The sequence below is a fragment of the Pseudophryne corroboree genome, chromosome 4 (assembly GCF_028390025.1).
Source record: "Pseudophryne corroboree isolate aPseCor3 chromosome 4, aPseCor3.hap2, whole genome shotgun sequence".
Lineage (NCBI taxonomy): Eukaryota > Metazoa > Chordata > Amphibia > Anura > Myobatrachidae > Pseudophryne > Pseudophryne corroboree.
Window position 1 is genome coordinate 922,658,184 of NC_086447.1, and position 14,933 is coordinate 922,673,116.

Genomic DNA, 14,933 nt, shown 5'->3' on the forward strand with positions numbered 1-14,933 from the left:
GATGCTTCCGAGTTTAGTACAGCCAAACTTTTGGCTTTTCTGCAGCAGGGCCTAGATTTAGGCCTGCGTCTGGCCTCCCTCAAGGTTCATATTTCTGCCTTGTCGGTGTGGTTTCAGAGAAAAATTGCGACTTTACCTGATGTTCATACTTTCACTCAGGGTGTGTTGCATATCCAGCCTCCCTATGTCCTGCCTGTGGCTCCTTGGGACTTGTCGGTGGTTTTGGAGGCATTGCAGGAGCCTCCATTTGAACCTCTTGGTTCAGCTGACCTTAAGTGGCTTTCCCTTAAGGTGGTGTTCTTGCTGGCTATTGCCTCTGCTAGAAGAGTGTCGGATCTGGGTGCCTTGTCGTGTAGTTCCCCATATCTGATTTTTCACCGTGACCGGGCGGTTCTTAGGACTCGTCCTGGATATTTACCTAAGGTGGTTTCTTCGTTCCACCTTAATCAGGAGATTGTGGTTCCAGCCTTTGTCTCTCCTGATTTGTCTCCCAAAGAACGGTCTTCGGATGTGGTACGGGCTCTCCGTATCTATGTAAAGAGAACTGCTTCTATTTGAAAATCTGATTCTCTATTTGTTTTGTTTGGATTTCACAAACGTGGCTGGCCTGCTCACAAGCAGACCCTGGCCAGATGGATTAGAATGGTGATTGCACATGCTTATGTTATGGCTGGTCTGTCAGCTCCTGCTCACATTACGGCCCATTCTACTCGGTCTGTTGGACCTTCTTGGGCGACCCACCGTGGTGCGACCCTTGATCAATTGTGGAAGGCGATTACATGGTCCTCGGGGAACACGTTCATAAGGTTCTATGCCTTTGATACTGCCGCTTCCCAGGATGCTTCCTTTGGATGCCGGGTTCTTATGCCCGCTACAGTGCGTCCCCTCCCATAAGGAACTGCTTTAGGACATCCCAATTGTCCAGACTTGTGGAGCCCAGTGTACCCCGCAGCAGAAAACGAGTTTTATGGTAAGAACTTACCTTTGTTAAAACTCTTTCTACGAGGTACACTGGGCTCCACAAGGCGCCCACCCTGACGCACTTAGCTTCTTTGGGGTTCATATGGCATTAGCCGCTGACACTTCTCTTGTCGTGAGAGTGTGGTGTATGTGGCTACTAACCGTTGTCGTCTCTTTTCCTGCTACTGCATTGGGCTGGTTAACTAAAACTGAGCTCCTGTGCTGGGAGGCGGGGTGATATAGGAGGCGGCGCTGTGCATTCTGGGAACAGTCAAAGCTTTGAGTCTGTTGGTGCCTCGGATCAAGATCCTACTCTACACCCCATTGTCCAGACTTGTGGAGCCCAGTGTACCTCGCAGAAAGAGTTTTAACAAGGGTAAGTTCTTACCATAAAACTCGTTTTTCCAGGCCTCCTGGAGATCTGTAGAATTGTCAGTTAGGAATGAATGCAGCAAATCTTAATTAGTAATGACTACACCTGTGCACCAGCTAGGTGGTCTGGAAAATGTGAACTGTTGGTAGATCTCGAGGACCAGTTTGGAGAGTATAAAAGTAACACCTACTGTATCAGCACAGACGCGTACTGTTATAATGCTACATCAGTGTGGACACGTTCTGCTACATCATAAAATTACTTACATCCAAATGTAAATGAGCCCCAAAGTTAGTAAGATCTATGTGATGAAGAAAAGACAGTGATATTTTGCAGGATTTGTTAGTGTATTGTGTTTTACAAGAGGATCCATATACTGTAAGTGGCCACGAGAAACCTTATTTAAAATGCATGTCGCCATAGGGATCATTGTGCCTTACAACCAATGCAGGGAAATGGCGCTAATGATCCCATTTGAATGTATATATCTCGGATTTCTTTTTTTCCCCCCAAGAATATAACAGCTGCGTAATGGGGATTAAGTGCTATCAGGGAGATTACTGGACTATTTAGGGAGTTAGGGAGAGTGCTACTATTTCAGGGAGTCTCCTGCAGAATGAGGGAGGGTAGGCAACTATGCTCTGCACATAAACCTGGGGGAGATGCATCAAGCCTTGGTGAGAGATAAAAGAAGAGAAGTTGTAGCGGATGAGTTGATTTGGGCAACTTTTCCACTTTATCTCTCTCCAAGGTTTGATGCCTCTTACCCCCCCCCCCCCCCCCCTCCACCTTACCCCCCCTGTTCTCTCATCTTTTCACAACTTAGTTGCTTGCTGTCTCCTATAGCCATCCTAGGTGTAATCTCACTCTCAGTACACGGATGTGGTTCCATCGTTTTCCTATCACGTAGCCATTACTTATGTATCTCAGATTACCATCCCATCCGTCAGATCCCATTTCCTATCCAAACCCCTATAAATAATGTGTTACTCCTTATAGCAATGTTTCCTGTGTAATCAGGCACCAAACAGACCTTCTCTGTTCTCTCCACAGTGGCTCTGTGCTGGACTGATCTGAAGGATGAAGACTAAATTAGAGATGGTGCTGACTTCTGCGAATTAGATCTGGCTTCATTTTCGTGTTTTGGTTTTGGTTCTGGTTCTACAAAACTATCCTCACTTGTTTTGGTTTTAGATCTGTGTTTAAAAAAATCAATGCTGAAATCATATATTTTGGGCCCGAGTTTGTTTTACAGTCTCAATAACATTAATGTCCAATCATTTATACATACATACATACATACATACATGCATATAAGGGCCCCATAGTAAAAGGAATAAGCGCTGTATCTCATCCCACGCGCCCACGCACTCTCCTGCTGCAGCCACCCCACAGTGCCACTGCCCCACACTATAACTGCAAGAACAACACACCGGCTCCTAATTGTTTTTTGTTTTGTTTTTCGGGGGGAGGATGTTTTAAACTGCCCCTAAAATGCTTTGCACAGTCCCAACAACTGCTCCTTTTTATTTTGTGCGGGGTGAAGGGGGGGGGGGGGGTGGAAGTGTCCCTAATAGACACTCAGACCAGTCCCAACACGCACTCCATGCAGTCTACAGTGTGGCATCCAATCACCATGGGAGGTACTTATATAGAATCCAAAATATGCAAGACCTGGCATCGGGAAGATTACATTTTTCCTTGTTTCAGGATCCAAAAAATGGCTGGGAGATCCGATCAGGAGATCGGGACCCGAATTAACTCAGATCCCTGCCATTCATGTGGGCTCAGTTTTCAGAAAACCAAGCCCATGCATCTCTATAGTAAATATATTATTTTGTGACAATAGATGGACACTACGAACCTATGTTTGTTTATATGTATAAAGTGTTACTGTCGCCATCACAGATATAGGGTGTAAGCATTCATTGTGTGAGCTGCCAGTATTTAAAAGTGCAAAATCTGGATCTTGTGGACCATGTTGAGCTCAGGGCAAAAGTTTCATTTGGCGAGACACCATCTCGCACCCACCACCCCTTGCCCCCGCCTTTGTATACATTATGTGTGTTATGTATTTCACTTCAGCTATCTACATATATTGTCCTCATCCATCTTTGCTGCAGTCATGCCAAACAGCTCCTCTTGGAATACCAGGTTGTGTGAGACTCTTTTATCATCAGTCGTCTTCTTTTCTGAAAATGTGTTGTAGTCACAACGCAATGTGACTAGGACACACAGGACGACTGTGTGGTAATTTGATATATTGTATGACATTTATTTATCTGTGTGCGACTAGGCCTCTGAAACTGTACACAAAATGCTAAAATGTAGCAGCCGCAATTCAAGTTCCACTGTGCTCCTTATACAAACACACACAATATACAAGAGTCATATATCAAATTAATCAGCACAGTCTCTTCATCCATCTGCATGGCAAGTTAAAAGACTATAGCACATCTGTGAAAGCTTGGCACGTGGCGGTGGCAGATAGGGTGGCAGTTTTCATTAATCAAGAACTAGATCAGAGGCCCAAGGGCAGTACAGGGTAATGGAGAAGGAGTATGTATGTAGTAGAAGGCAGATAAAGGATGGATGGATGGATGGATGGATGGATGGATGGATGGATTGATTGATTTAAATTATTGATTAAGAACATTTAAGATGTTTGATTCCGATTGATTGATTGATTGATTAATTCATTTCAAAGAGTTTGATTCTGAAAATTTAAGATAGGGATAGGCTGCAACTATTAATTTTCTTAACAACGCTTTCAACCCTTGTCAGGAATCCTTGGCTATTCACATTGTATCAATTAATATTAATTATTAAGAAAATTGAAGATGATGGATTGCTTAATCAATTTAAATAATTTTTTTTTATTCCAAAAATGTCTTGGCTTCTCTTTCATTTCAATCTTTCACAGGAATCCTTGACTACTGTATTAACATTGTATTCTTTTCTGATTAAAAATATGTTCAAATTAGTAATGTATTAGAGCACAAGTTCTCAAACTCAGTCCTCGAGAGCCCACACAGTGAATGTTTTGCAGGTAACCCAACAAGTGCACAGGTGTATTAATTACTCACTGACACATTTTAAAAGGTCCACAGGTGGAGCTAATTATTTCACTTGTGATTCTGTGAGGAGACCCGCAAAACATGCACTGTGTGGGGTAATGAGGACCGAGTTTGAGAACCTGTGTATTAGAGCAATAACCAATAAAAATTAGAGATGTGTGCTGACTCCTGTGTTTTGGTTTTGGGTCTGGATTAATTTTTGTGTTTTGCTTCTGATTTTGCAAAAACACCCTCACGTGTTTTGGTTTTAGATCTGTTTTAAAAAATGCTAAAAACAGCTTGAATCATGCAATTTGGGCATATTTTTTTTTGGGTCCTACGGTATTGTTAACCTCAATAACATTAATTTCCAGTAATTTCCAGTCAGTTTTGACCACCTCACAGCTTATAAAATTGTCTTCACCATTATTGGCCAATGGCTGCAGCAAGCTGGTTGGTTACTAAGTGACGAAACAGCAGCACAAATACACTGCAGTTTACAGCACACCTATGAATCATTGCCACACAGCAGCGAGAGAAAAGTGCAAAATTGAATTGTTATTGGGACCTACCACCAACCCAATGTTGGATATTAAAAAGAACATGCACAGTTTAACAAATCAAGCACTTCAGTGAAAGGGACTGCCACTTTTGTGGCTTAAGTGTTTGGTTTGTTTGGGCCCCCACAAAACAAGCTATCAATCTTGACCAGGGAAAAGCAGTGAATGTGGGGTACTTAGATTTTGCAAAAGCCTTCGATACAGTACCTCACAGTAGACTGATCACAAAATTAAAGGAGCTCGGCCTAGGAAAAACTGTTTGCACCAGTGGCGTGCAGTGAGGTCAGTGGCTGGTGAGGCATGCCTACTAAAGCCGCCGCTATGGCCGCTGCCAGAGGTGAGTTTAGACCTCATGGGGCCCTAAGCAACACATCGATTTGTGGCCCCCTACCTCATACAATCCATAGCACTATATCATGTCATCACCACCCCTGGCTGTGCTTGTGTCTCCTTCTACCTGCATTACAGCAGTAGGGGGCAGATTCTGGAGCCTCCTCTCGGACAGCATGGGGACAGACTCTTCTCACCTCCATTCTCCACCAGCAGCAGCAGGTCTCCCAACAGCTGCGCTGCTGCTTATGATGGAGGCTGGAGACAAGTAGAGTCATCCCTGGCCAGCAGCACCAGTTTATGAATGGGCTCTACCTGGCGCAGTTTAGGTACAGGCTGCAGGCCAGGAGGGTTTGGGGGATTGTCGGGATCCTGCACATCGGGATGAGGCTGTCGGTATTCTGACATTTGTCATCTCAAGGATTCTGATACCATCCCTCACAGTGTTTGAAGTGGAATTTTGAAGTGGGGATATGGAAAAGTGAAGGATGCAATTATGTACGCACCGAAGGCGCGTGCGCATCCGGATAAGGGGGCGTGGCCACTCACAAGGGGGTATGTCCTTCAGTGTAGTTTACCACACCATATACCCCTTATACACCACAATAGTAGGACCCCTTATACTGTCTAGTACTGGTGCCCATTTCACATTATACCACACAGTATATGCGGAAATTCACATTATACCACACAGAATGAGCAAAAATTCACATTATAGCACACGGTATGAGACGAAATTCACATTACAGCACACAGAATGAGCCAAAATTCACATTATAGCACACTGAATGAGCCGAAATTCACATTATAGCACATAGAATGAGCCGAAATTCACATTATAGCACACGGTATGAGCCGAAATTCACATTATAGCACACGGTATGAGTCGAAATTCACATTATGCTACATGGAATGAGAAAAAATTCAGGGAGAGTGAAAGAGGGACAGGGAAAGTGACAGCAGGAACATAGGGACAGGGAAAGTGACAGCACAGACATAGTTACATGGAGAGGGTCAGGGAAAGTGACAGCAGGGATATATGACAGGGTGAGTGACAGAGAGAGGAACATGAAAAGTGACAGCAGGGACATAGGGAAAGGGGGAGTGACATGGAGAGGGACAGAGAGAGTGACAGAAGGGACATGGAAAGTGACAGAGAGCGACAGGGAAAGTGACAGAAGGGACATAGGAAGAGTGACAGAGAGAGAGGACAGCACGGGCATACAGTAGGGACTAGGGAGAGAGAAAGGCAGCAGGGTAAGATTACCTCTTTAGTAGCGGCGGTACTGAGGATGCTGTGGTCTGCGGTGCGGTGGATGAGGAGGCTGTGGTCTGCGGTGCGGTGGATGAGGAGGCTGTGGTCTGCGGTGCAGTGGATGAGGAGGCTGTGGTCTGCGGTGCAGTGGATGAGGAGGCTGTGGTCTGCGGTGCAGTGGATGAGGAGGCTGTGGTCTGCGATGCAGTGGATGAGGAGGCTGTGGTCAGCATGGTGCGGAGGAGGGAGAGGTACAGAGAAGGACTGAGGGCGGCTGCGCGGCTGAGGGTGGCAGAGGTGTAGCGAGGAGGAGGCAGAGGGTGGCGGCGGTGCAAGGAGGAGGCTGTGGTTGGCGGCACCGGCTCCTATGACTGCGGCGCTACTATTTCAAATCTGCTGTGTACCGGCAGCCTATCAGGAACGGTAAACCACAGAAGAGCCGCTTATACACGTTACGCCACAGAAGAGATGCTTATACACGTTACACCACAGAAGAGCCGCTTATACACGTTACACCACAGAAGAGACGCTTATACACGTTACACCACAGTAGAGACGCTTATACACGTTACACCACAGTAGAGACACTTATACACGTTACACCACAGTAGAGACGCTTATACACGTTACGCCACAGAAGAGATGCTTATACACGTTACACCACAGAAGAGACGCTTATACACGTTACACCACAAAAGAGCCGCTTATACACGTTACACCACAGTAGAGACACTTATACACGTTACACCACAGAAGAGACGCTTATACACGTTACACCACAGAAGAGACGCTTATACACGTCACACCACAGAAGAGACGCTTATACACGTCACACCACAGAAGAGACGCTTATACACGTTACATCACAGAAGAGACGCTTATACACGTTACACCACAAAAGAGCCGCTTATACACGTTACACCACAGTAGAGACGCTTATACACGTTACACCACAGAAGAGACGCTTATACACGTCACACCACAGAAGAGACGCTTATACACGTTACATCACAGAAGAGACGCTTATACACGTTACACCACAGAAGAGACGCTTATACACGTTACACCACAGTAGAGACGCTTATACACGTTACACCACAGAAGAGACGCTTATACACGTCACACCACAGAAGAGACGCTTATACACGTCACACCACAGAAGAGACGCTTATACATGTTACACCACAAAAGAGCCGCTTATACACGTTACACCACAGTAGAGACGCTTATACACGTTACACCACAGAAGAGACGCTTATACACGTCACACCACAGAAGAGACGCTTATACACGTTACATCACAGAAAAGACGCTTATACACGTTACACCACAGAAGAGACGCTTATACACGTTACACCACAGTAGAGATGCTTATACATGTTACACCACAGTAGAGACGCTTATACATGTTACACCACAGTAGAGACGCTTATACACGTCACACCACAGTATAGACGCTTATACACGTCACACCACAGAAGAGCCACTTATACACGTTACACCACAGTAGAGACGCTTATACACATTAAACCACAGTAGAGCCACTTATACATGTTACACCACAGAAGATCCATTTATAAATGATACACCACAGTAGAGCCGCTTATACACGTCACACCACAGAAGAGATGCTTAAACAAGTCACACCACAGAAGATCCATTTATAAATGTTACACCACAGTAGAGACGCTTACACACGTCACACCACAGTAGAGCCGCTTAAACATGTTACACCACAGAAGAGCCGCTTATACACGTTACGCCACAGAAGAAACGCTTATACACGTTACACCACAGAAGAGACGCTTATACACGTTACACCACAAAAGAGCCGCTTATACACGTTACACCACAGTAGAGACGCTTATACACGTTACACCACAGAAGAGACGCTTATACACGTTACACCACAGAAGAGCCGCTTATACACGTTACACCACAGAAGAGCCGCTTATACACGTTACGCCACAGAAGAGACGCTTATACACGTTACACCACAGAAGAGACGCTTATACACGTTACACCACAGAAGAAACGCTTATACACGTTACAACACAAAAGAGCCGCTTATACACGTTACACCACAGTAGAGACGCTTATACACGTTACACCACAGAAGAGACGCTTATACACGTTACACCACAGAAGAGACGCTTATACACGTCACACCAAAGAAGAGACGCTTATACACGTTACACCACAAAAGAGCCGCTTATACACGTCACACCACAGAAGAGACGCTTATACACGTTACACCACAGAAGAGACGCTTATACACGTTACACCACAGAAGAGACGCTTATACACGTTACACTACAGTAGAGACGCTTATACATGTTACACCACAGTAGAGACGCTTATACATGTTACACCACAGTAGAGACGCTTATACACGTCACACCACAATAGAGACGCTTATACACGTCACACCACAGAAGAGCCACTTATACACGTTACACCACAGTAGAGACGCTTATACACGTTAAACCACAGTAGAGCCACTTATACATGCTACACCACAGAAGATCCATTTATAAATGATACACCACAGTAGAGACGCTTACACACGTCACACCACAGTAGAGCCGCTTATACACGTTACACCACAAAAGAGACGCTTGTAGACGTTACACCACAGAAGAGCCGCTTATACACATTACACCACAGAAGAGACGCTTATACACGTTACACCACAGAAGAGACGCTTATACACGTCACACTACAGAAGAGACGCTTATACACGTTACACCACAGAAGAGCCGCTTATACACGTTACACCACAGAGGACCCGCTTATACACGTTACATCACAGAAGAAACGCTTATACACGTTACACCACAGAAGAGACGCTTCTACACGTTACACTACAGTAGAGACGCTTATACATGTTACACCACAGTAGAGACGCTTATACATGTTACACCACAGAAGAGACGCTTATACACGTCACACCACAGTAGAGACGCTTATACACGTCACACCACAGAAGAGCCACTTATACACGTTACACCACAGTAGAGACGCTTATACACATTAAACCACAGTAGAGCCACTTATACATGTTACACCACAGAAGATCCATTTATAAATGATACACCACAGTAGAGCCGCTTAAACAAGTCACACCACAGAAGAGCCGCTTATACACGTTACACCACAGAAGATCCATTTATAAATGTTACACCACAGTAGAGACGCTTACACCGGTCACACCACAGAAGAGACGCTTATACACGTTACACCACAGTAGAGACGCTTATACACGTTACACCACAGAAGAGACGCTTATGCACGTCACACCACAGTGGAGCCGCTTAAACACGTTACACCACAGAAGAGCCGCTTATACACGTTACACCACAGTAGAGACGCTTATACACGTTACACCACAGAAGAGACGCTTATACACGTCACACCACAGTAGAGACGCTTATACACGTTACACCACAGAAGAGCCGCTTATACATGTTACGCCACAGAAGATACGCTTATACACGTTACACCACAGAAGAGACGCTTATACACGTTACACCACAAAAGAGCCGCTTATACATGTTACACCAGAGAAGAGACGCTTATACACGTCACACCAAAGAAGAGACGCTTATACACGTTACACCACAAAAGAGCCGCTTATACACGTTACACCACAGTAGAGACGCTTATACACGTTACACCACAGAAGAGCCGCTTATACACGTTACACCACAGTAGAGACGCTTATACACGTTACACCACAGAAGAGACGCTTATACACGTTACACCACAGAAGAGACGCTTATACACGTTACACCACAGAAGAGACGCTTATACACGTTACACCACAGAGGAGACGCTTATACACGTTACACCACAGAAGAGACGCTTATACACGTTACACCACAGTAGAGACGCTTATACATGTTACACCACAGTAGAGACGCTTATACATGTTACACCACAGTAGAGACGCTTATACACGTCACACCACAATAGAGACGCTTATACACGTCACACCACAGAAGAGCCACTTATACACGTTAAACCACAGTAGAGCCACTTATACATGTTACACCACAGAAGATCCATTTATAAATGATACACCACAGTAGAGCCACTTATACACGTCACACCACAGAAGAGATGCTTAAACAAGTCACACCACAGAAGATCCATTTATAAATGTTACACCACAGTAGAAACGCTTACACACGTCACACCACAGTAGAGCCGCTTATACACGTTACACCACAGAAGAGACGCTTATACACGTTACACCACAGAAGAGCCGCTTATACACGTTACACCACAGAAGAGACGCTTATACACGTTACACCACAGAAGAGACGCTTATACACGTCACACCACAGAAGAGACGCTTATACACGTTACACCACAGAAGAGACGCTTATACACGTTACACCACAGTAGAGACGCTTATACATGTTACACCACAGTAGAGACGCTTATACATGTTACACCACAGTAGAGACGCTTATACACGTCACACCACAGTAGAGACGCTTATACACGTCACACCACAATAGAGACGCTTATACACGTCACACCACAGTGGAGACGCTTATACACGTCACACCACAATAGAGACGCTTATACACGTCACACCACAGAAGAGCCACTTATACACGTTACACCACAGTAGAGACGCTTATACACGTTAAACCACAGTAGAGCCACTTATACATGTTACACCACAGAAGATCCATTTATAAATGATACACCACAGTAGAGCCACTTATACACGTCACACCACAGAAGAGATGCTTAAACAAGTCACACCACAGAAGATCCATTTATAAATGTTACACCACAGTAGAGACGCTTACACACGTCACACCACAGTAGAGCCGCTTATACACGTTACACCACAGAAGAGACGCTTATACACGTTACACCACAGAAGAGCCGCTTATACACGTTACACCACAGAAGAGACGCTTATACACGTTACACCACAGAAGAGACGCTTATACACATCACACCACAGAAGAGACGCTTATACACGTTACACCACAGAAGAGACGCTTATACACGTTACACCACAGAAGAGACGCTTATACACGTTACACCACAGTAGAGACGCTTATACATGTTACACCACAGTAGAGACGCTTATACATGTTACACCACAGTAGAGACGCTTATACACGTCACACCACAGTAGAGACGCTTATACACGTCACACCACAATAGAGACGCTTATACACGTCACACCACAGTAGAGACGCTTATACACGTCACACCACAATAGAGACGCTTATACACGTCACACCACAGAAGAGCCACTTATACACGTTACACCACAGTAGAGACGCTTATACACGTTAAACCACAGTAGAGCCACTTATACATGTTACACCACAGAAGATCCATTTATAAATGATACACCACAGTAGAGCCACTTATACACGTCACACCACAGAAGAGATGCTTAAACAAGTCACACCACAGAAGATCCATTTATAAATGTTACACCACAGTAGAGACGCTTACACACGTCACACCACAGTAGAGCCGCTTATACACGTTACACCACAGAAGAGACGCTTATACACGTTACACCACAGAAGAGCCGCTTATACACGTTACACCACAGAAGAGACGCTTATACACGTTACACCACAGAAGAGACGCTTATACACGTCACACCACAGAAGAGACGCTTATACATGTTACACCACAGAAGAGACGCTTATACACGTTACACCACAGAAGAGCCGCTTATACACGTTACACCACAGAGGAGCCGCTTATACACGTTACATCACAGAAGAGACGCTTATATACGTTACACCACAGTAGAGACGCTTACACATGTCACACCACAGAAGAGACCCTTATACACGTTACACCACAGGATAGCCGCTTATACACGTTACACTTAGGGATGAGCGGGTTCGGTTCCTCGGAATCCGAACCCGCCCGAACTTCATGTTTTTTTACACGGGGCCGAGCGACTCGGATCTTCCCGCCTTGCTCGGTTAACCCGAGCGCGCCCGAACGTCATCATCCCGCTGTCGGATTCTCGCGAGGCTCGGATTCTATCGCGAGACTCGAATTCTATATAAGGAGCCGCGCGTCGCCGCCATTTTCACACGTGCATTGAGATTCATAGGGAGAGGACGTGGCTGGCGTCCTCTCCGTTTATAGAGAAGAGAGTGAGACAGTAGAGAGAGACACAGTAGTAATTTTGGGGAGCATTAGGAGGAGTACTAGTTACTTGCTGAAGTGATAGATAGTGTGACTGTATATTATCTGACTTGTGGGGGAGACACTGACAGTGGGGAGCAGTTAGAGTCTGAGAGCAGGACTCAGGAGTACATATAACGTACAGTGCACACTTTTGCTGCCAGAGTGCCACACTGCCATTGTGACCACACTGACCACCAGTATAATATATATTGTGATTGTCTGCTTAGGAGTACTACTTGCAAGTTGCTGATAGTGTGACCAGTGACCTGACCACCAGTCACCACCAGTTTAATATATATATATATAATTGTATATAATATATATATAATATTGTATACCACCTACCCGTGGTTTTTTTTTTTTCTTTCTTCTTTATACATACTACTATAGTAGCTTACTGTAGCAGTCTGCGGTGCTGCTGAGCTGACAGTGTCCAGCAGGTCCGTCATCAGTCATTACATAATAAATATATATACCTGTCCGGCTGCAGTACTAGTGATATTATATATATATATATTGATTTCATCTCATTATCATCCAGTCTATATTAGCAGCAGACACAGGCCCTCATTCCGAGTTGTTCGCTCGGTATTTTTCATCGCATCGCAGTGAAAATCCGCTTAGTACGCATGCGCAATGTTCGCACTGCGACTGCGCCAAGTAACTTTACTATGATGAAAGTATTTTTACTCACGGCTTTTTCTTCGCTCCGGCGATCGTAATGTGATTGACAGGAAATGGGTGTTACTGGGCGGAAACACAGCGTTTCAGGGGCGTGTGGCTGAAAACGCTACCGTTTCCGGAAAAAACGCAGGAGTGGCCGGAGAAACGGTGGGAGTGCCTGGGCGAACGCTGGGTGTGTTTGTGACGTCAACCAGGAACGACAAGCACTGAAATGATCGCACAGGCAGAGTAAGTCTGGAGCTACTCTGAAACTGCTAAGTAGTTAGTAATCGCAATATTGCGAATACATCGGTCGCAATTTTAAGAAGCTAAGATTCACTCCCAGTAGGCGGCGGCTTAGCGTGTGTAACTCTGCTAAATTCGCCTTGCGACCGATCAACTCGGAATGAGGGCCACAGTACGGTAGTCCACGGCTGTAGCTACCTCTGTGTCGGCAGTCGCTCGTCCATCCATAATTGTATACCACCTACCCGTGGTTTTTTTTTTTTTCTTTCTTCTTTATACATACTACTATAGTAGCTTACTGTAGCAGTCTGCGGTGCTGCTGAGCTGACAGTGTCCAGCAGGTCCGTCATCAGTCATTACATAATAAATATATATACCTGTCCGGCTGCAGTACTAGTGATATTATATATATATATATTGATTTCATCTCATTATCATCCAGTCTATATTAGCAGCAGACACAGTACGGTAGTCCACGGCTGTAGCTACCTCTGTGTCGGCAGTCGCTCGTCCATCCATAATTGTATACCACCTACCCGTGGTTTTTTTTTTTTTTCTTCTTTATACATACTACTATAGTAGCTTACTGTAGCAGTCTGCGGTGCTGCTGAGCTGACAGTGTCCAGCAGGTCCGTCATCAGTCACTACATAATAAATATATATACCTGTCCGGCTGCAGTACTAGTGATATTATATATATATATATATATATTGATTTCATCTCATTATCATCCAGTCTATATTAGCAGCAGACACAGTACGGTAGTCCACGGCTGTAGCTACCTCTGTGTCGGCAGTCGCTCGTCCATCCATAATTGTATACCACCTACCTGTGGTTTTTTTTTTTTCTTTATACATACTACTATAGTAGCTTACTGTAGCAGTCTGCGGTGCTGCTGAGCTGACAGTGTCCAGCAGGTCCGTCATCAGTCATTACATAATAAATATATATACCTGTCCGGCTGCAGTACTAGTGATATTATATATATATATATATATATATATATTGATTTCATCTCATTATCATCCAGTCTATATTAGCAGCAGACACAGTACGGTAGTCCACGGCTGTAGCTACCTCTGTGTCGGCAGTCGCTCGTCCATCCATAATTGTATACCACCTACCCGTGGTTTTTTTTTTTTTCTTTCTTCTTTATACATACTACTATAGTAGCTTACTGTAGCAGTCTGCGGTGCTGCTGAGCTGACAGTGTCCAGCAGGTCCATCATCAGTCATTACATAATAAATATATATACCTGTCCGGCTGCAGTACTAGTGATATTATATATATATATAT

At 44.8% G+C, this 14,933-nt stretch overlaps 1 protein-coding gene across 1 annotated transcript in view; it reads left to right on the forward strand.

The window, feature by feature from the left end:
- The window catches only part of LOC134911032 (calpain-8-like), a 254,013-nt gene extending 251,463 nt beyond the window's left edge, over positions 1 to 2,550 (forward strand). The window contains exon 20 of the mRNA XM_063919425.1: positions 2,387 to 2,550. Coding sequence (XP_063775495.1) covers positions 2,387 to 2,410 — 24 coding nt within the window. The 3' untranslated portion in view covers positions 2,411 to 2,550. The remainder of the gene's footprint in view (positions 1 to 2,386) is intronic.
- The last annotated feature ends 12,383 nt before the right edge of the window (positions 2,551 to 14,933 follow it).